The sequence below is a fragment of the Oncorhynchus mykiss genome, chromosome 15 (genome assembly GCF_057628025.1).
Source record: "Oncorhynchus mykiss isolate SJ-2025 chromosome 15, ASM5762802v1, whole genome shotgun sequence".
Taxonomy (NCBI): Eukaryota; Metazoa; Chordata; class Actinopteri; order Salmoniformes; family Salmonidae; genus Oncorhynchus; species Oncorhynchus mykiss.
Window position 1 is genome coordinate 47,487,004 of NC_143036.1, and position 23,268 is coordinate 47,510,271.

A 23,268-nucleotide genomic window follows, 5' to 3' on the forward strand; every position below is an offset into this window, starting at 1 on the left:
TTGTGCTGTTATTTCGCTCAACACTAGATTTTTAATTGTATTTAATTGTATTTAATTGTATTTTTGGCAGTGAAACGAGGCTACTCAGGTGAGAAAAAAACCTCCCCCAAATGTATATCCCTGTTGGAAAATATAAATGTATTGTTTGAAAAAAAAAAAAATATATATATATATATATATATATATATATATATATATTTTTTTTTTTTTAATTATTTTTTTTAAAAATGTGAATCACTTTTTTGTTTGGCGTACCCCAGACGGGTATGTACAAGCAATGCCAAGTTTAGGAAAACCAGGTGTAGAGCTACTAGTACCTTGTCCAGGTTCTCCATCTTGCCCAGGAAGTGTATCGGGTCCCAGTGTCGAACCTGGGCTCTCTGGAAAATGATCTTACATTTAGACCAGAGGTACAGCACTATGTCCATCACCAGGTCTCTGTCAGGTTGCACGTCCTATAGAATGATGAAAGATACACACAGGTATTCAGTAAGCAGTCACTGATTCAATATGGAATAGATAGATACTATAGGATTCTACAAAGCACTGTCTAACCTGAGCTGAACCACAGACACAGCTGTATAAGGCCTGCACCAGACCAACAAACTCCTCACTCATAACCACTCCCAGATGCCTGTCCTTCTCTGTGGAGACACCACAACAACACACAACATCTTAAATCACTGTCCAGCACTCTTTTGTTATATGCCATTTCAATAGTTCTACAGCTAGTTGACAGAAGTATCGACAGCTACAGTACCAGACACAGTGTCGTCCTTGGTGTTGAGTCTGATCTTCTGTGTAGACATGAGGCGCTCCATGGAGTCCAGCAACCTCAGCTCTAGCTCTGACTTCCTGAAAGACCTCCCCTCCATTCTCTGTCCGCACACGCACAAGTCGTACATTATAACTGTGTATTATAACTGGAATCTAGCCATTCTCACTCCACAAGCATTACAGTAGTTGCTACAGTAGGACCATTTTTATCTGGACACAATGATTCTTCTGACCCAAATGTTTTACCCAGTATATGCTGATCTCATAGATCTAGATCCAGAAGATGTATGGCTTAGTTAGTCAACTGTGTATGTAACTGATACGACATAATTGTATGAAGCCAGTCCCAGTAGAGGTGTGTTGTGACTTACAGGCAGTATGGTGTGCTGCAGTGTGTCAGAGAGGATACAGAACATGTCCCACTGCTCATATCGAAACAGCAGCTTGACAAACTTCACCGCTGCATCCAAAGACACCTTGTTCTCCCCTGGGGGTACAAAGCAAAGCAGGATCCTCTCAACAACATCGTCACTTTTTTCCAAGAAGTTCTGGTATCCATTAGGACAAGTTACAGTCAGTAAAAAACATATATCCAGTATTAAATCATTTTTTCATATGTCTTCAAATCAACCCACTAATACCATCACCAAATGTCATTATTGACAACATTCACATATTTTAGATATCTTGCTAGAAGCCACATTTAGGTGGAAATTGCCTTCAATTCCTAGTAGTTTTTAAGTTCACCGCATTGTGACTGCTATAGTAGCGTGGCTACCCCCTCCCTCCCTCTCTCTCTCCCCCGGCCCCTGGGAACAAATACACACTGCTCAACGCGGGCTAGCAGTTGCAGAGCAATAGTGTGGGAGGCTGCTGCCACTATTTATCTAAATAATGTGCACCTCTATAGCATTGGCAATGTCATTCCCAATCCTAATTCAGGCTTCAAAGCAAGCAGTGTTTTGCTAAGAAAACTGGCTTGTGTAAAATATACTTTGCGTGCTTGCTCGGCTGGCTGAAATACTTTTTATTGATGGTCCTTAATGAAGTTAACATAGTGATAGGCCTATATTTTTGAGACACAATATATACAGTGGGGCAAAAAAGTACATAGTCAGCCACCAATTGTGCCAAGTTCTCCCACTTAAAAAGATGAGAGAGGCATGTAATTTTCACCATAGGTACACTTCAACTATGACAGACAAAATTAGAAAAAAAATCCAGAAAATCACATTGTAGGATTTTTAATGAATTTATTTGCAAATTATGGTGGAAAATAAGTATTTGGTCACCTACAAACAAGCAAGATTTCTGGTTCTCACAGACCTGTAACTTCTTCTTTAAGAGGCTCCTCTGTCCTCCACTATTTACCTATATTAATGGCACCTGTTTGAACTTGTTATCAGTATAAAATACACCTGTCCACAACCTCAAACAGTCACACTCTAAACTCCACTATGGCCAAGACCAAAGAGCTGTCAAAGGACACCAGAAACAAAATTGTAGACCGGCACCAGGCTGGGAAGACTGAATCTGCAATAGGTAAGCAGCTTGGTTTGAAGAAATCAACTGTGGGAGCAATTATTAGGAAATGGAAGACATACAAGACCACTGATAATCTCCCTCGATCTAGGCCTCCACGCAAGATCTCACCCTGTGGGGTCAAAATGATCACAAGAACGGTGAGCAAAAATCCCAGAACCACACGGGGGGGGGGGATCTAGTGAATGACCTGCAGAGAGCTGGGACCAAAGTAACAAAGCCTACCATCAGTACAGCTGCAGTACAGCGCCCTTAACCACTGCGCCACCCGGGAGGCTCAGTTACTTTTAACGTGGCACTGTCATAGATTGCCACCTTTTCAACAAGTCAGTTTGTCAAACTTCTGCCCTGCTAGAGCTTCCCCGGTCAATTGAAAGTGCTGATATTGTGAAGTGGAAACGTCTAGGAGCAACAACGGCTAGGCCACACAAGCTCACAGAACAGGACCACTGGGTGCTGAAACACGTAAAAAATAGTCTGTCCTCGGTTGCAACACTCACTACTGAGTTCAAAACTGCCTCTAGAAGCAGCGTCAGCACAAGAACTGTTCATCGGGAGCATCATGAAGTGGGTTTCCATAGTCGAGCAGCCACACACACCAGCCTAAGATCACCATGCGCAATGCCAAGTGTAGTGGAAATGCGTTCTCTGGAGTGATGAATTACACTTCACCATCTGGCAGTCCAACGAACAAATCTGGGTTTGGCAGATGCCAGATGCTACCTGCCAGAATGCATAGTGCCAAATATAAAGTTTTGTGGAGGAGGAATAATGGTCTGGGGCTGTTTTTCATGGTTCATGCTAGACCCCTTAGTTCCAGTGAAGGTAAATCTTACTGCTACAGCATACAATTAAATTCTAGACAATTCTGTGCTTACAACTTTGTGGCACCAGTTTAGGGAAGGCCCTTCCTGTTTCAGCATGACAATGCCCCCGTGCACAAAGCAAGGTCCATACAGAAATGATTTGTTGAGAGTGGTGTGGAAGAACTTAACTGGCTTGCACAGTTAAGTCCTGACCTCAACGAACACCTTTGGGTTGAATTGGAAGGCCGGCAGGATTTGAACCCTGGTATGTAAGGGTGGAAGCCATTGTAATTACTATTAAGCCATGGAACCTTGAGTGTGGCAGTCTAAAAAGGTGGATTTAGACAGCACCGGGTGAAATTGTGTTTTTACATCGTCCCACAGTGAAAACATAGTTTTTTCTTGCTAGTAATCTAGCTATATTTCTAGATTCGATTGAAAGATGGCATGCTAGCTAGTTAGTTTGTGTTAAAAGACCTAGAGACATAAGAAAGTGGTTGTGTGGTCAGTAGCCCAGTTGTGGTCAGTAGTTGTGTGGTTCAGTAGTATTATGGTCAGTAGTTGTTTGGTCAGTAGTTGTTGTGTGATTGTGATCAGAAGTTGTGATCAGTAGCTGTTGTCAGTATTTGTGGTCAGTAGATATTGTGGTGAGTAGTTGTGGTCAGTTCTTGTGGTTAGTAGATTTTGTGGTTAGTAGTTTTTGTGGCGAGTAGTTGTGGTCAGCAGTTAGTGTTCAACAGTTCTTGTGGGCAGCAGTTGTGGTTAGAAGTTGTCAGTAGTTGGGGTCAGTAGTTGTGGTTGTGGTCAGTGGTTGGTAGTTGTGGTTATAATTTGTTGTCAGTAGTTGTATGGTTGTTTTGCAGGTTCTTTGGGACCTACAGTATGGATGTGGTGAGTGGTTGTGGTCCGTAGTTGTGGTCAGTAGTTGTATGGTTGTATGGTTGTTTTGCAGGTTCTTTGGGACCTACAGTACGGATGTGGTGAGTGGTTGTGGTCAGTAGTTGTGGTCAGTAGTTGTATGGTTGTTTTGCAGGTTCTTTGGGACCGACAGTATGGATGTGGTGAGTGGTTGTGGTCAGTAGTTGTGGTCAGTAATTGTATGGTTGTTTTGCAGGTTCTTTGGGACCTACAGTAGTTGTGGTCAGGAGTTGTGTGGTTAAATAGTTGTGTGATCAGTAGTGGTGCGGTTGTGGTCAGTAGTTGTGTGGTTGTGGTCATTGATTATGGTCAGTAGTTGTGTGGTTGTAGTCAGTAGTTGTGTGGTTGTGGTCAGTAGTTGAGGTAAGTAGTTGTGTGGTCAGTAGTTGTGTGGATGTGGTCAGTAGTTGTGTGTTTGTGGTCAGTACTTGAGGTCAGTAGTTGTGGTCAGTACTTGCGATCAGTAGTTGTGGTCAGTAGTTGTGTGGTCAGTAGTTGTGTGGTCAGTAGATCTGGTCAGTGGTTGTGTGCTTGTGGTCAGTAGTTGTGTGGTTGTGGTCAGTCGTAGTTGCATCTTTTGGTCACTGTAGACCTCCATGTTAAAATTAGAATATTCAACTGATTATATTTCAAAAAGTATGAGTATCAAAAATGTAAATGTAACCAACTCAAGTTAAACCTCTCTGCACGATATAAAGTTAAAATGGTATATTTTGCATAAAAGCTGAAGGAGTAGCGGTGGGAATAATAACGATAATAAGCAATTGAAGTATGACAAATAGTGGTGTGTTGTTTCGCAATCACACTAATCACAAGTTCAATAGCTCAATATAGTTCAATTGTTTTTAAATTGGCCTGTTTCGGCCTCCCGAGTTGTGCAGGGGTCTAAGGCACTGCATCACAGTGTTAGCTATGCCACTAGAGATCCTGGTTCGAGTCCAGGCTCTGACACAGCCGACAGAGACCCACGAGGCGGCGCACAATTGGCCCAGCATCATCCAGATTTGGTGGAGGGAATGTCCTTGTCCCATCGTGCTCCAGCGACTTCTGTGGTGGGCCGGGTGCACGCATGCTGACACGGTTGCCAGGTGTACAGTGTTTCCTCCGACACATGCGGCTGGCTTCCGGGTTAAGCGGGCATTGTGTCAAGAAGCATCGTGGCTTAGCTGGGTCCTGTTTCAGAGGATGCACGTCTCTCGACCTTTGCCTCTCCCGAGTCCGTACAGGAGTTGCAGCGATGGGACAAGACTGTAACTACCAATTGGATGTGATGAAATTGGAGAGAAAAAGGGTAAAAAATAATTTTGAAAATAAACTTAAAATATTGGTCTGTTTCCTTGTTGTATACTTGAGAATACCACAGAGTTGGATAATAATTTGGTGAACTTGATCAATGTAATTTGTTTATTGATGAACCAACTTGGAGTTTTGCTACCTGTTCAGACACAAACAAGCTTGATGCGCATACTTCAAATGACTAGGCGATAGCTTGAAGGGGTGGACTGATCATGTTGTTTTATACCAACAGACAGTGTAACATTAGGAAAAGTAGCCAATTTTGGTTTTAGGGTAAACTTCACCTTCAGCACCATACTAGCTAATATGGAAAGACAGTACTCCAAAGTTCTCACCAGCAGCCGCCATGTCCATCAGAGTAAAGTTGGCTGTCACTGCATTTAAACAGGTGGGGATACTGTCATCCCTGGCTCGCTCAGTGGACCCTCCAATTCCTAAACATACAATGAAGGGAAACAGCATCAATCTCAATCAGTCCAATCAATGGTAGTCTTTTCCAACAGCCACTGTCAGACTACTGAAGTGTAGTCTAATGAAGCTAGCCTATGAGTGTGTGGGCTAAAGGATCTATCTTGCAAAATAGATTCTAAATCTCAACGATACTAACCGGGATAACGGTTATATACAGTGCATTCGGAAAGTATTAAGACAACTTAACTTTTTACAATTTTATTATGTTACAGCCTTATTCCACTCAATCTACACACAATAACCCATAATGACAAAGCAAAAACAGTTTTTTAGATATGTTTGCAAATGTATTAAAAATGGACAGGGAGCATCGCTGCACAGCTATTTTCAGGTCTTTCCAGAGATGTTTCATTGGGTTAAAGTTATGCGTTCTGGCTGGGCCACTCAAGGACATTGAGAGACTTGTCACGAAGCCACTCCTTCGTTGTCATGGCTGTGGAAGGCGAACCTTTGCCCCAGTCTGAGGACCTGAATGCTCTGGAGCAGGTTTTCATCAAGGATCTCTCTGTACTTCGCTCCGTTCATCCTTTGCCTTGATCCTGGCTCGTCTCCCAGTCCCTGCCACTGATAAACATCCCAACAGCATGATGCTGCCACCACCATGCTTCACCGTAGGGATGGTGCCAGGTTTCCTCCAGATGTGATGCTTGGAATTCAGGCCAAAAAGTTCAATCTTGGTTTCATCAGACCTGAGAATCTTGTTTCTCATGGTCTCAGAGTCTTTAGGTGCCTTTTGGCAAACTCCAGGTGGGCTGTCATGTGCCTTTTCTGAGGAGTGGCATCCATCTGACCACTCTACCATAAAGGCCTGATTGGTGGAGTGCTGCAGAGATGGTTGTCCTTCTGGAAGGTTCTCCCATCTCCAAGAGGAACTCTGGAGCTCTGTCAGAGTGAACATCGGGTTGTTGGTCACCTCCCTGACCAAAGCCCTTTTCCCGCGATTCCTCAGTTTGGTTTTTCCAGACTTCTTCCATTTAAGAATGATGGAGGCCACTGTGTTCCTGAGGACCTTCAATGCTGCAAAACATGTTTGGTACCCTTCCCCAGATCTATGCCTCAACACAATCCTGCCTTGGAGCTCTATGGACAATTCCTTCGACTTCATGGCTTGGTTTTTGCTCTGACATGCACTGTCAACTGTGGAACCTTATAGACATGTGTGTGCATTTCCAAATAATTTCCAATCAATTGAATTTACCACAAGTAGACTCCAATCAAGTTGTAGAAACATCTCAAGGATGATCAATGGAAACAGGATGCACCTGAGCTTAATTTCAAGTGTCATAGCAAAAGGGCTGAATAAGTTATTTACGTTTTTTATTTTTAATACATTTGCAAAAATGTCAAAAAGACTGTTATCACTTGTTTTTTTATTGAATCCATTTTGGAATAAGGCTGTAACATAACAAAATGTGGAAAACATCAAGAGGTCTGAATAGTTGCCGAATGTACTGTAAGTACAATACTAACCAGACAGTATACTGATGCCTGCAGACATGAGTTCCAGGGAGACCTCCTGTATCTCTGGCTCCTCGGGCATGCCTGTCTGAAGTGGGCGACGGGAGGTGTCCCACAGCGCTTCCACTATCGCCAGGAACTGGGCAGCGTTCCCCTCAAACAGTTCCATCAACACTCGCTCTGTAGGGGTTCGAGGCCACGGCATCTAGAGAGGAGCGAGGGAAGGGGGAGATAGGGGGAGATAGAGAGAGAACGAGAAAGCGAGGGATAGAGTGAGAGAGCGAGATATTAGGACTATAGTTATCAAAATCCAGAAAATAGCTGTTAACTTCTATAACCCACACATTCCACCACAAACACAAACAGGCCCCAAAGAGCCCCAGGACAGCAACACAATTAGACCCAACCAAAGCAAAGAAAGCAAAGAGATAACTATTTGACACACTGGAAAGAATCAACCAAAAAATAGGAATGTTATCTGGCCCTAAATAGAAATAGTAAAACTTTTTTTTTTTTTTCATTTTTAGATAAAATTACACCAAATAATTGATTAAAACACACTGTTTTCCATTGAAGGTCGACAGTAGCCTCAACATCACTCTGTAGGGTAGAACCAGGACAGTAGCTAGAGGACAGCTAGCTTCTGTCCTTCTTCGGGACATTTACTTCAATACAAAGCCTAGGAGGTTATTGGTTCTCATCCCCTTCCATAGACCTACACAGTATGACAACTTCCAGAGGACGTCCTCCAACCTATCAGAGCTCTTGCAGCATAAACTGACATGTTGTCCACCCAATCAAAATATCAAAGAATGAATCTAGTACTGAAAGCATACGCTACAGCTAGCTAACACTACAGTGCATAAAATGTGCTGAGTAGTTGACTCAAAGAAAGAGAAAGACAATAGTTGAAAAGTTTTATACCAATAGCATATGGTTAGCATATGAAGGTTTGGCTTGGAAAGGTTTTTTCGGCTGGTCACAGATAGCTGATGTCTTGTGAACTGAAGTCCACAAGCGAAGGGAAATGGTGAAAGGAGGAATTATGTGTGAACCGTTTCAAGAAGCTAGGCGTAAGTCGTATGTCTCTACTTCACAGGAAAGTGATTTGAATGAGAAGAAAAAAAAATCTTCATCAAAATGCAATTTTTGGCAGAAATGCCTTCTGGAAGATGTGACATTTCATGTGTCTTAATAACAAAATGTTATGCCATCTGTAAATACAAATACAATTGTTAAATTATGAGTCTAGTTGGTTTAGCCACAGCAAAAGACATGAACATTCCTGCTAGGCATGATTAGCTGAGATAATGGATGGGCTGGACATGCTGAGAGATGAGTTTGGATGGGTCTGCCATGTAGCACGCTTCTATCTATAGCATGAGCTTCTCAGTATATGTAGATAATCCTGTCTAACTCGGCTTTTTTGAAAAGATAGAACGTTAACCATGAAGAACTGCAAAAGTGTTGCTACTGCTCTCAACAACATTGCTGCCCTGAATTTAGCAAGTTCTCTCGACAAAGATCAGTGGGAAAAAGTTGGGATGGACTACTTTCTGCACACCGTCATTGTGAACCGTAGTGGTTTGACACAACAGGTCAAACAAGCTGTAGCTAGCTTCAAACAAAACGGAAAAGACACAGGACGTCTTACTTAGTTCACAGATCACTGCACCTGTACATAGCCCATCTGTAAATAGCCCATCCAACTACCTCATCCCCATACTGTATTTATTTATTTATCTTGCTCCTTTGCACCCCAGTATCTCTACTTGCACATCCATCCTCTTCACATCAATCACTCCAGTGTTTAATTGGTATATTGTAATTACTTCGCCACCATGGCCTATTTATTGCCTTACCTCCCTTATTTTACCTCATTTGCACACACTGTATATAGACTTTTTTATACTGTATTATTGACTGTATGTTTTGTTTATTCCATGTGTAACTCTGTGTTGTTGTATGTGTTGAACTGCTTTGCTTTATTCTTGGTCAGGTCGCAGTTGTAAATGAGAAGTTGTTCTCAACTAGACTACCTGGTTGAAAAAAGGTGAAATAAAAAATAAATAAATAAAATAGTTAAAGTGGTTCCAGTCTGCTGTGAAGCGTCCCATCTATGTAAGAGTCTAGACAAAGAATGCTATCTGGCCCTAAACAGAGAGTACACAGTGGCAGAATACCTGACCACCGTAACTGACCCAAAATGAATTAATGCACAGACTCAGTGAGCATATCCTTGCTATTGAGAAAGGCCGCCGAAGGCAGACCTGGCTCTCAAGAGAAGACATGCTATGTGCACACTGCCCCCAAAATTATGTAAAAAACTGAGCTGCACTTCCTAACCTCGTGCCAAATGTATGACCATATTAGAGACACATATTTCCCTCAGATTACACAGATCCACAAAGAATTTGAAAACAAATCCAATTTTGATAAACTCCCATATCTATTGGGTGAAATACCAGTGCGCAATCACAGCAGCAAGATTTGTGACCTGTTGCCACAAGAAAAGGTCAACCAGTGAAGAACAAACTATATTTATGTTTATTTATTTATGTATATGTATATGTTTATTTATTTTCCCTGTTGTACTTGAACTATTTGCACATCAGCACAACCCTGTATACAGACACTAGTTTGTGAGTGTAATGTTTACTGTTCATTTTTTATTGTTTATTTCACTTTTGTTTATTAACTATTTCACTTGCTTTGGCAATGTAACATACGTTTCCCATGCCAATAAAGCCCACTGAAATTGAACTAAGAGAGAGAAATACATGAGTAAGAATTGGAGTACTAGGCTGTTTTCACAATACCCGGATAAAGCAGGATTTTGAAGGATTGATACAATAGCAGTGCTTACGCTCTGAATCTCCTTGAGGTTACTCTTCTGCTTGTGTCTGAAGAGGCCTTTAGGTTTCCTCCTGGGTTCATACACCGACCGTTTAAACACCATGGTAGCTAGCTGTAGAATAAAATAGCATTCCTGTGGTTATAGTCCAGTGCATTTGGAAAGTATTCAGACCCCTTGACTTATTCTAAAACAGCCTGCGCTTATCTGCGCAGGCTCATATTTCCTCTGTGAGGCAGTCTGCGCGGCAGTTTAGAGGGAACATTGCCAAAGTCCGAAACGAACAAAACATCGTCATAATATATGAACAAACTCTTCTAGACCGCATTCGGCTGGGATGCACGCGGACACCTGAACACCCAACAGTCTCTGCTTCAGTTCACACGGGTGCAGAGACAACAGATAGGTTCTTATTGCTATGTCAGTTTCAGAGTATACAGTGCATTCTGAAAGTATTCAGACCCCTTGACATTTTCCATATTTTGTTAAGTTACAACCTTATTGTAAATTGATTAAAATATATTTCATCAATCTACACACAATACTCCATAATGACAAATCGAAAACAGGTTTATAGAAATTATTGCAAATGTATTACAAATAAAAAACAGAAAGACCTTATTTACATAAGTATTCACACCTTTTGCTATGAGACTCGAAATTGAGCTCAGGTGCATCCTGTTTCCATTGATCATCCTTGAGATGTTTCTACAACTTGATTGGACTCCACTTGTGGTAAATTTAATTGATTGGACATGATTTGGAAAGGCACACATCTGTATATGTAAGGTCCTGCAGTTGACAGTGCATGTCAGAGCAAAAACAAAGCCATGAGGTTAAAGGATTTGTCCATAGAGCTCCAAGACAGGATTGTGTCGAGGCACAGCTCTGGGGAAGGGTACCAAAACACTTCTGCAGCATTGAAGGTCCCCAAGAACACAGTGGCCTCCATCATTCTTAAATGGAAAAGTTTAGAACCAGCAAGACTCTTCCTAGAGCTGGCCGCCCAGCCAAACTGAGCAATCGGGGGAGAAGGGTTGGGGAGGTGAGCAAGAACCAGATGGTCACTCTGACAGAGCTCCAGAGTTCAGCACTCCACCAATCAAGCCTTTGTGGTAGAGTGGCCAGACGGAAGCCACTCCTCAGAAAAAGGCGCATGACAGCCCGCTTGGAGTTTGCCAAAAGAAACCTAAAGGACTCTCAGACCATGAGAAAGAAGATTCTCTGGTCTGATGAAACCAAGGTTGAACTCTTTGGCCTGAATGCCAAGTGTCACGTTTGGAGGACACCTGGCAGGCCCAATCCCTACGCTGAAGCATGGTGGTGGCAGCTTCATGCTTCAGGGATGTTTTTCAGTGGAAGGGACTGGGAGACTAGTCAGGATTGAGAAAAAGATGAACGAGAGAGATCCTACAGAGAGATCCTTGATGAAAACCTGCTCCAGAGCGCTCAGGACCTCAGACTGGGGCTTAGGTTCACTTTCCAACAGGACAACGACCCTAAGCACACAGCAATGACAGCACAGGAGTGGCTTTGGGACAAGTCTCTGAATGTCCTTGAGTGGCCCAACCCGATCTAACATCTCTGGAGACCTGAAAATAGCTGTGCAGCGACGCTCCCCATCCAGACTGACAGAGCTTGAGAGGATCTGCAGAGAATGGGAGAAACTCCCCAAATACAGGTGTGCCAAGCTTGTAGCATCATACCCAAGAAGACTCGAGGCTGTAATCACTGACAAAGGTCCTTCAATAAAGTACTGAGTAAAGGGTCTGAATCCTTATGTAAATGTGATATTTAAGTTTGTAACAGATTTGCAAATGTCTAAAAACCTGTTTTTGTTTTATCATTATGGGGTATTGTGTGTAGAATGATGAGGAAAATGTTTTATTTAATCAATTTTAGAATAAGGCTGTAACTTAACAAAATGTGGAAAAAGTCATGGGGTCTGAATACTTTCCGAATGCACTGTATATTATAGTAATTCATGCCTGGGTACCAGTCATTTTATTTAATCCAGTTTATCTGGTCTTCATGGCATAGTGTGTCGTTGCTATTAAGGCCATGAGGTAAAATCTCCCCATTAGTTACTATAGGTCAAGATGAACCTCCCCCCCATTTTTTTTTTTACATTTGTCACATCCCTACTAAAGACAGTGCATCATGCCTTTTGAACCTGTATGTAGGTAGACACTGCACAAAACTTGCAATGTTTTGAATCAACCTGTCCCATACCTTAATGGTGGCCACTTTGTATGCTCTCTGAGTCTCAGTGGTGGCAGGTAGACCACTCATCTCTTCCAGCTTGCCCAGCTCACTGACTTTACCCAGGGCTCGTCGTGCAAACACCTCTGCCTGAACATTGGCTTGGCTGTCATAGTAACACTGGCACACAGCACAGTACAGAGTTGCCCTCCAGGCCAGGAACCTGGCAGTCATCAGGGGGATGGAGGTCTCCAGACAGATACAGGCCCACAGAAGGAACTCCATAGCCTGGAGAGGAGGAAGGGACAACATACGCATTTACCAACAATCACATGCACCATGGAAATAAATGTAATTGTTAGATTGTGTACCTGTGCAGCGCGACTCATGGACATCAGGTATCTACAGATGTTGTAGATATAGAGTGAACCTGAAGAGAGAGAGAGATAGAGAGTGATAGAAAGACACAGAGACAGACAGACAGAGAACACTGAACCACAACTGACAACTTCAGACATTGATTCAGCCAAAATACTGCTTATACCACTGTAATTGCTACTGTATTACTGTACCATTGTAAAGAAGCCAGCAGAGATGTTCGTGGGGAAGCACGGCCTGCATCATGATCCTGACAAACCCCAGGATGTTGAGGAGTCTCTGGACCCCCTTCTGGGTGGGCTGGCTCCCTCTTTCCCTCTCCAGCTGGAAGGCACATAGGCAGCAGCCCTGCAGAGCCCGGAACTAACAGACACACAGGCCACAGGGATACAGGTAAGACACACAGAGAGGTGGAGGATAGAGACCGTCACAAAAATTACAACATAAACGGCAAGCCCATTATGTGAGGTGTGTTCTTGTCGGCTTTGTTTAATTCTGAACACAGATCCACAGACACAACATACACACACGAGAACACACATAAGCACACACACACACATATTGTCCTCACCGTCAGCTTGGCTTGGTCTGTGTCGAACCCCTTGGGGAAAAAGGAGGTCTTGAAGTGGTCAACATCCCTAATGTCCTCTATGGTCACAGTGCTGAACTGCTGCAAGTAGCGACAGTAGCCCTGCCATAGACCCAGCCTGTATAACTGGAGAGAAAAAAACTGAGCTTGAACTAACAAAGAAGATAGTAATACAATAGATTGGGTGTGACGGGGAATCCTTGTGGTCAAATCAAATATATGTAGGTAGCTCTGTGTGTGTGTGTGTGTGAGTGAGTGAGTGAGTGAGTGAGTGAGTGAGTGAGTGAGTGAGTGAGTGAGTGAGTGAGTGAGTGAGTGAGTGAGTGAGTGAGTGAGTGAGTGAGTGAGTGTGTGTGTGTGAGTGAGTGAGTGAGTGAGTGAGTGAGTGAGTGAGTGAGTGAGTGAGTGAGTGAGTGAGTGTGAGAGTGAGAGAGGAATACAAACAAACCTTGATGCCAAAAAGAAAATCTGCCATTTGCAGCATGTGTTCTTCATAGTAGTTGGTTGGTAGTCGAGGTTTGTACTTGTTCCATATTTCAAACAGAGTTTTGGCACTACATACATTGAAGAGAAAAAATCAAATCAAATGTATTTCTAAAGCCCTTTTTACATCAGCAGATGTCACAAAATGCTATACAGAAACCCAGCCTAAAACCCCAAACAGCAAGCAATGTAGAAGCACGGTGGCTAGGAAAAACTCCCTAGAAAGGACAAAACCTAGGAAGAAACCTAGAGAGGAACCAGGCTATGAGGGGTGGCCAGTCCTCTTCTGGCTGGAGAAATGCACACATCAGGCTGCTAGCTTGCACGTAAACTGAAGTTACTGCTAGCTAGCTAGCTAACGTTAGGCCTAGTTTTCAAACAAGAATAAGATAGCCGTTAGCTAACGTGACACTTGATTGGGATACAGCCAGGAAATGTCTCACCCTCTTGCGTAGGAGTTGTGGTCGTAGGTTGGCAAAGTACTAATTCGTTTCATAAATGACATAAACTTTTTTATGTCTCCATCAAACGCTGATATTACTGGGTTTCTTTTACACATGTTCCCGTAAAAGGAAGCTGGCAGTGGTTCCATTTCGGTCGACAAAAGCGGCTTCACTGACTCAAACCCAACAACAAACTTCACCGTACCAAAGCTAGAGCGGTTGTCATGGTAGCGACCCTCGTTGTTGGTGGTTTGGCGCCATCTGCTGGACACCGCACACCGACCCTCCCGTCCCACGGCCTTATCAAAGATGGGACACTTCACGACACTTCGAATCGAATCGATCAGGTTACTGCATTTTCGCTGACCCTAACCCGTTTCCTACCTTCAACCTGCTACATTAATTACCCCAACCTACGAAAAAATCACATCGGTATCGAAGTGGTGTGAAAAGAGTGTTTCTCAATCAATGGTGGCTGGTGAGGGGGAGAGACTATGGACACAGTTTACGCTTAAACCGACTACCAAACACGTAAAAATCACTCTTACCTTAATCCTAACCCTGACCCTAGCACTTAACCTAATTTTAATACATTATTAAATGAACTATCGGTTTGGGCATCAGGCTGTCCTTGTAGCCTTTTCTGGTCCGAAGAAGAAACACGTGAAGTTGATCGATCCCGGTTGAGGGAGTTGTTTTTTTTAATAACTGGTCGCAGGATTTGAGAGAAGGGTGCAATCGCGTGATTGTTGGTAGTCTTAACAAAGAAACGTTGAAACAAAAGTATTCACCTCACAGACATGATTAAGGGACTGAAAAAAGAAGACATGTACCATGTCCAGCAGCAGTGCATAAAATCACTGGGGATAATTGCTTTGTTTGCTCTACCCTTACAAAAAAAGATTGCTGTTTTGAAACTGCAGTAAAAGTGCAGTAACTGCACTCGACTGTGGTATTTTGGATGCAGATTTGCGGAACTGTAGTTATACTACACTCGTAACTGCAATATTTTTTCGTGAGGGTATTCCCTGTTTATACATATGCCTTGCTCCCATGATATACAGTGCATTTGGAAAGTATTCAGACCCCTTGACCTTTGACACATTTTGTTACGTTACAGCTTTATTAAAAAATGTATTTATTTTTTTCCCTCGTTAGTCTACACACAATACCCCATAATGACAAAGCGAAAACAGGTTTTTAGATTTTTTTAAAATATTACAAATAAAAAACATAAATATCACATTTACATAAAAGTATTCAGACCCTTTGCTTTTTCGAAATTGAGCTCAGGTGCATCCTGTTTCCATGGACGCCTTAACCCCCAACACAGTCTCTGCTTCAGTTCACAAGGGTGCAGAGACAACAGATCAAAAGGATTCTGCACCACCTCAACACAACTAACCACTGGGCCCTTGCTACAAGGACAAGCCTCCACCCTGGACTTCCCAACCATGTGTTAGTTTGTCTTTGACCACATAAGTGTACTTGTAACGGTTAGAGTTCAGTTGATGTATTTTTAATCTGGACATGGGTTCTTATTGCTATGTCAGTACATGCCGATACATACCAGTTTCAGAGTATACAGTGCATTCGGAAAGTATTCAGATCCCTTGACTTTTTTCAATATTTTGTTAAGTTATAGCCCTATTCTAAAATGGATGAAAATATTTTTTACAAATAAAAAGCAGAAATATCTTATTAACATTAGGCCTTCTACATCTAGCTACAGTACCAGTCAAAAGTTTAGACACACTTACTCATTCAAGGATTTCTTTATTTTTACTATTTTCTACATTGTAGAAAAATAGTGAAGACATCAAAACTATTACATCTACTTTGAAACAAAAGTATTCGCCTCACACGCATGGTTATGGGCTTAAAAAAAGAGGCCTGTGCCATGTCCAGTAGCAGTGCGTGGGTTAAAAAATATATATAGAAAAATTCAATGGGGATTATTGCATTGAAACTGCACTCGACTGTGATATTTTGGACACAGTAATTGCTGAACTGCAATTACACTACACACTGACTGCAATATTTATTTTGTCAGGCTCCACGCTGGAGATCGGGAGAACATTTAATAAATAATGGACATGAAACAGGACAGGAACAGTGTCTGGAGTGGACAAAGTAACAACATCAATGCTGACACAGGGAACAAACAGACAGATTAAGGGGAAGCAATCAAATAATGATAGAGTTCAGGTGGGTCCAATGAGGCGCAGGTGTGCGTAATGATATATTTAAAAAAATATATTCTGGACATTGTTCTACACGACCTCCACCAGCTGAAGCTAAGTAGTAACATTAACATGATGCCTTCTGATTGCAGTCGCTGTACTCATAATATACAGGAGAACGACCGCATTATGGCGAGGATAGAAGTGCTGCAAGCCCAGCTTCAGACGCAATCGTTAGGCATGGGTAATTTCAGTGTAGGGAAGGATGAAACACCTCCTGTGCCACCAGTAAGTACAGATAGTAGTATAAATCCCCTCGCACGGTCCCCGCAGCCAGACAACTTTCTCATGGCTTCGGGAGGGAAATGCTGAAGGAATGCTCAACCGGTGTCGCTCATTCAAACGACAGAAACTTTCAACCGGTTCAAATCATCCAGCGATCATATACTGTTTACCAGGGGGCAGGGCTACCGACGTTAAGGCTAATCTGAAGATGATGCTGGCTAAGGCTAAAACTGGCGAGTGTAGAGAGTATAGGGATACTGTTATCCACGTCGGCACCAACGATGTTAGGATGAAACAGTCAGAGGTCACCAAGCTCAACATAGCTTCAGCGTGTAAATCAGCTAGAAAGATGTGTCGGCATCGAATAATGGTCTCTGGCCCAGAGTCTCACAACTCAATCGCTGGTTGAAAACTGTTTTCTGCCCCTCCCAAAAGATGTGCTACCTTGTCCCGGACCTGCTGTTTTCGTCTCTCTCTCGCTCTATGGCACCTGCTGTCTCTAACTCTAAATAATCAACTATGAAAAGCCAACTGACATTTACTCATCAGGTGCTGACCTGTTGCAACCTCTACAACCACTGTGATTATTATTATTTGACCATGCAGGTAATTTATGAATGTTTGAACATCTTGGCCATGTTCTGTTATAATCTCCACCCGGCACAGCCAGAAGAGGACTGACCACCCCTCAGAGCCTGGTTCCTCTCTAGGTTTCTTCCTAGGTTCTGGCCTTTCTAGGGAGTTTTTCCTAGCCACCGTGCTTCTACATCTGCATTGCTTGCTGTTTGGGGTTTTAAGCTCTGTTTCTGCACAGCACTTTGTGACATCGGCTGATGTAAAAAGGACTTCATAAATACATTTGATTGATTGATGAAATAACACATGGAATCAAATGTAGTAACCAAAAAAGTTTTAAACAAGTCAAAATATATTTCAAATTCTTCAAAGTAGACACTTTTTGCCATAATGACAGCTTTGAACACTCTTGGCATCCTCTGAACCAGCTTCATGAGGAATGCCTTTCCAACGATCTTGAAGGAGTTCCCACTTATGCTGAGCACTTGTTGGCTGCTTTTCCTTCAGTCTGCGGTCCAACTCATCCCAAACCATCTGAATTGGGTTGAGGTCGGGTGATTGTGGAGGCCAGGTCATCTGATGCAGCACTCCATCATTCTCCTTCTTGGTCAAATAGCCCTTACACAGCCTGGAGGTGTGTTGGGTCATTGTCCTGTTGAATAACAAATGATAGTCCCACTAAGCACAAACCAGATGGGATGGCAGAGGAAAGCCCCTAAAATTGTCAGAGACTCCAGCCACCCAAGTCAGACTGTTTTCTCTGCTACCGCACGCACGGCAAGCAGTAACGGAGCGCCACGTCTAGGTCCGAAAGGCTCCTCAACAGCTTCTATCCCCAAGCCATTAGACTGCTGAACAATTCATAAAAATCGCCACCGGACAATTTACCTCATTATTCTTGTGTTACTTTTTATTACTACTTTTTACTTTAGCCTACTTGGTGAATATTTTCTTCTTCTTGAACTGCACTGTTGGTTAAGGGCTTGTAAGTAAGCATTTCACGGTAAAGTCTACACTTGTTGTATTCGGCGCATGTGGCAGATAAAGTTTGATTTGATGGCGTATCACTGCAGAATGCTGTGAAGCATTTATTTGGGCTGCAATCTGAGGTGCAGCTCACTCTAATGAACTTATCCTCTGCAGCAAAGGTAACTCTGGGTCTTCCTTTCCTGTCGTGGTCCTCATGAGAGCCAGTTTCATCATAGCGCTTGATGGTTTTTGCGACTGCACTCGAAGAAACGTTCAAAGTTCTTGAAATGTTCCAGATTGACTGACCTTCATGTCTTAAAGTAATGATGGACTGTCATTTCCCTTTTCTTATTTTGTGCTGTTCTCTCCATAATATGGACTTGGTATTTTACCAGATAGGGCTATCTTCTGTATAGCACCACTACCTTGTCATAACACAACTGATTGGCTCAAACGCATTAAGAAGGAAATAAAGTCCACAAATTAAGTTTTAACAAGGCACACCTGTTGATTGAAATGCATTCCATTTCATGAAGCTGGTTGAGAGAATGCCAAGAATTAGCAATGCTGTCATCAAGGCAAAGGGTGGCTTTACTAGAAAATAGTAAAAAATAAAGAAACCCTTGAATGAGTAGGTGTGTCCAAACTTTTCACTGGGAGTGTGTATATATAACAAATAAATGGAGAGCTTCAGTGTTGGCTGTTAAAGACAAAAAGTATATACAGTGCCATCGGAAAGTATTCAGACCCCATGACTTTTTCCACATTTTGTTAAGTTACAGCCTTATTCTAAAATTGATTAAATAAAAATGTTCCTCAATAATCTACACACAATTCCCCTTAATGACAATGCAAACAGGTTTTTAGAAATGTTTGCAAATGTATTAAAAATCACAAACAGAAATATTTTATACAGTGGGGCAAAAAAGTATTTAGTCAGCCACCAATTGTGCAAGTTCTCCCACTTAAAAAGATGAGAGAGGCCTGTAATTTTCATCATAGGTACACTTCAACTATGACAGACAAAATGAAAAAAAAAAGCCAGAAAATCACATTGTAGGATTTTTAATGAAATTATTTGCAAATTATGGTGGAAAATAAGTATTTAGTCACCTACAAACAAGCAAGATTTCAATCTCTCACAGACCTGTAACTTCTTCTTTAAGAGCCTCCTCTGTTGTTGACCTGCACCAGGCTGGGAAGACTGAATCTGCAATAGGTAAGCAGCTTGGTTTGAAGAAATCAACTGTGGGAGCAATTATTAGGAAATGAAAGACATACAAGACCACTGATAATCTCCCTCGATCTAGGGCTTCAGGCAAGATTTCACCCCGTGGGATCAAAATGATCACAAGAACGTTGTGCAAAAATCCCAGAACCACACGGGGGGACCTAGTGAATGACCTGCAGAGAGCTGGGACCAAAGTAACAAAGCCTACCATCAGTCACACTACGCCGTCAGGGACTCAAATCCTGCAGTGCCAGACGTGTCCCCCTGCTTAAGCCAGTATATGTCCAGGCCCGTCTGAAGTTTGCTAGAGAGCATTTGGATGATCCAGAAGAAGATTGGGAGAATGTCATATGGTCAGATGAAACCAACATTGAACTTTTTGGTAAAAACTCAACTCGTCGTGTTTGGAGGACAAAGAATGCTGAGTTGCATCCAAAGAACACCATACCTACTGTGAAGCATGGGGGTGGAAACATCATGCTTTGGGGCTGTTTTTATGCAAAGGGACCAGGACAACTGATGCGTGTAAAGGAAAGAATGAATGGGGCCATGTATAGTGAGATTTTGAGTGAAAACCTCCTACATTCAGCAAGGGCATTGAAGATGAAACGTGGCTGGGTCTTTCAGCATGACAATGATCCCAAACACACCGCCCGGGCAACGAAGGAGTGGCTTCGTAAGAAGCATTTCAAGGTCCTGGAGTGGCCTAGCCAGTCTCCAGATCTCAACCCCATAGAAAATCTTTGGATGGAGTTGAAAGTCCGTGTTGCCCAGCAACAGCCCTAAAACACCACTGCTCTAGAGGAGCTCTGCATGGAGGAATGGGCCAAAATACCAGCAACAGTGTGTGAAAACCTTGTGAAAACTTACAGAAAACGTTTGACCTCTGTCATTGCAAACAAAGGCTAAATAACAAAGTATTGAGATAAACTTGTGTTATTGACCAAATACTTATTTTCCACCATCATTTGCAAATAAATTCATTAAAAATCCTACAATGTGATTTTCTGGATTTCTTTTCTCATTTTGTCTGTCATAGTTGAAGTGTACCTATGATAAAAATTACAGGCCTCTCTCATCTTTTTAAGTGGGAGAATTTGCACAATTGGTGGCTGACTAAATACTTTTTTGCCCCACTGTATAAGTATTCACACCCTTTGCTATGAGACTCCAAATTGAGCTCAGGTGCATCCTGTTTCCATTGATCATCCTTGAAATGTTTCTACAACTTGATTGGAATCCATCTGTGGTAAATTAAATTAATTGGACTTGATTTGGAAAGGCACACACCTGTCTATATGTATATATCCCACTGTTGACAGCGCACGTCAGAACAAAAACCAAGCCTTGAGGTTGAAGGAATTGTCCGTAGCGCTCCATGACCGGATCGTGTCGAGGCACAGATCTGGGGAAGGGTACCAAAAAATGTTGCAGCATTGAAGGTCCACAAGAACAGTGATTTCCATCATTCTTAAATGGAAGAAGTTTGAAACCACCAAGACTCTTAGAGCTGGCCACCCGGTCAAACTGAGCAATCGGTGGAGAAGGGCCTTGGCCAGGGAGGTGACCAAGAACCCGATGGTCACTCTGACAGCTCTAGAGTTCCTCTGTGGAGATGGGAGAACCTTCCTACAGTGAAGCATGGAGGTGGCAGCATTGTGCTGTGGGGATGTTTTGCAGTGGCCGGGACTGGGAGACTATTCAGTATCAAGGCAAAGATGAGAGGAGCAAAGTGCAGAGAGATCCTTAATGAAAACCTGCTCCAGAGCACTCAGGACCTCTGACTGGGGTGAAGGTTCACCTTCCAACAGGACAATGACCCTAAGCACACAGCCAAGACAACGCAGGAGTGGCTTCGGGACAAGTCGCTGAATGTCCTTGAGTGGCCCAGCCAGAGCTCAGACTTGAACCTGATCAAAAATAGCTGTGCAGCAACACTCCCCATCCAACCTTACAGAGCTTGAGAGGATCTGCAGAGAATGGGAGAAACTCTCCAAATACAGGTGTGCCAAGCTTGTAACATCATTTTATTATTTATTTATCTGTTATTTTACCAGGTAAGTTGACTGAGAACACGTTCTCATTTGCAGCAACGACCTGAGGAATAGTTACAGGGGAGAGGGATGAATGAGCCAATTGTAAACTGGGGATTATTAGGTGATAGTTTGAGGGCCAGATTCGGAATTTAGCCAGGACACCGGGGTTAACACCCCTACTCTTAAGATAAGTGCCATGGGATCTTTAATGACCTCAGATTCAGGACACCCGTTTAACGTCCCATCCGAAAGACGGCTCCCTACACAGGGCAGTGTCCTGGGGAATTGGGATATTTTTTTTAGACCAGAGGGAAGAGTGCCTCCTACTGGCCCTCCAACACCACTTCCAGCAGCATCTGGTCTCCCATCCAGCAGCATCTGGTCTCCCATCCAGGAACTGACCAGGACCAACTCTGCTTAGCTTCAGAAGCAAGCCAGAAGTGGTATGCAGGGTGGTATACTGCTGGCATGTAGGGCGGTATGCTGCTGGCATGTAGGGCGCAGACAGCATGTTCTGCATCAGCTGGGGGTTCTCAGAGATCTGCTGCATCAGACTCTGCATGCCAGGGCTACCAAACACACCGTTGCCCAGCCCAGAGACGTTGATGCCCAGGTTAGTTGGAGGCACTGGGTGCAGTGGGTGCCGGGTCTGAAACACAAATCATTCAAATCCAGACAGAAAATATTTACACAAGAAGCAACCTAATATAACAGTCAAACTCTCAGTAATTTAGTAAGTTCACCATTCTGCGATGCTCACTGTTAAACATAAGATCATACCCAGGAAGACTCAATGCTGTATCAGTAAAGGGTCTGAATGCTGTATCAGTAAAGGGTCTGAATACTTATGTAACTGTGATATTTCAGTTTTTTGTTTTAATAAATGAGCAATTAACATTCTAAAAACCTGTTTTTGCTTTGTCATTATGGGGTATTGTGTGTAGATTGATGAATAAGGCTGTAACATAACAAAATGTGGAAAAGGTCAAGGGGTCTGAATACTTTCTGAAGGCACTGAGTGTACAAAACATTCGGAACACCTTCCCAATAATGAGTTGCACCCCATTTAAAAGGCCAGCAATAGCATTGAAGTACTGCATTAAAGCTGACTGAGAATTTTAAGGGCTGCAAAATGAGCAGCAATACTCCTCTGTGGATTTGGAAACTAGAAGAGCACCTGAGTAGACTGTACCACCCCCGACTTTTTTTTATATGACACAATGTACATAATTGTTTACGGTGCAGTATGTATTTCCAAGCGGGGAATAAATAAATATATTATTTAAGTTGATGGGCCACTATATAAGGGCTGCAGAAGGAGCAGTGACGCTCCTTGTGTTGTACGCTTTGGATTTAGGAACTAAAAGGTACTCCTGAGTAAAATGGACCACCCTTCACTGGGACACAATGTACAGATTATTTTGTCCGTTACAATACTTATGTCCAATATAAAAAAAAAAACTATTGGATTAAGGCTGATGGGTTTGTGAGAGGACTTGAATAAAGGAACACCACATTCCATGAGAGTGAAAGGTTTATTAAACCAGTGTCAGTAAGGGTCTGATAACCTCTAGTTGTTTTTCTATGAACACTGATCCTCTCTTGACAAGACATGGAATATCGCCGGGAGGCAAACACATGTGCAATGATCTGGCACTTCACTGCCAAAGAAATACTGGCATACTGTCGGACAAATATAATGCATTTCAACGTGTCATTACAGTCAAGACTTCATAAACCTGTAGAGACTGTTCGGGAACGTCATTTGTCA

At 42.7% G+C, this 23,268-nt stretch overlaps 1 protein-coding gene across 1 annotated transcript in view; it reads right to left on the reverse strand.

The window, feature by feature from the left end:
* The window catches only part of cfap54 (cilia and flagella associated protein 54), a 113,833-nt gene extending 99,174 nt beyond the window's left edge, over window positions 1-14,659 (reverse strand). The window contains exons 1-13 of the mRNA XM_036944412.2: window positions 14,218-14,659; window positions 13,740-13,845; window positions 13,274-13,417; window positions 12,897-13,065; window positions 12,696-12,754; window positions 12,355-12,612; window positions 10,135-10,236; window positions 7,281-7,473; window positions 5,675-5,773; window positions 1,149-1,264; window positions 761-878; window positions 556-644; window positions 318-455 (exon numbers count right to left, since the gene is read on the reverse strand). Coding sequence (XP_036800307.2) covers window positions 318-455; window positions 556-644; window positions 761-878; window positions 1,149-1,264; window positions 5,675-5,773; window positions 7,281-7,473; window positions 10,135-10,236; window positions 12,355-12,612; window positions 12,696-12,754; window positions 12,897-13,065; window positions 13,274-13,417; window positions 13,740-13,845; window positions 14,218-14,366 — 1,740 coding nt within the window. The 5' untranslated portion in view covers window positions 14,367-14,659. The remainder of the gene's footprint in view (window positions 1-317; window positions 456-555; window positions 645-760; window positions 879-1,148; window positions 1,265-5,674; window positions 5,774-7,280; window positions 7,474-10,134; window positions 10,237-12,354; window positions 12,613-12,695; window positions 12,755-12,896; window positions 13,066-13,273; window positions 13,418-13,739; window positions 13,846-14,217) is intronic.
* Window positions 14,660-23,268: the final 8,609 nt, after the last annotated feature.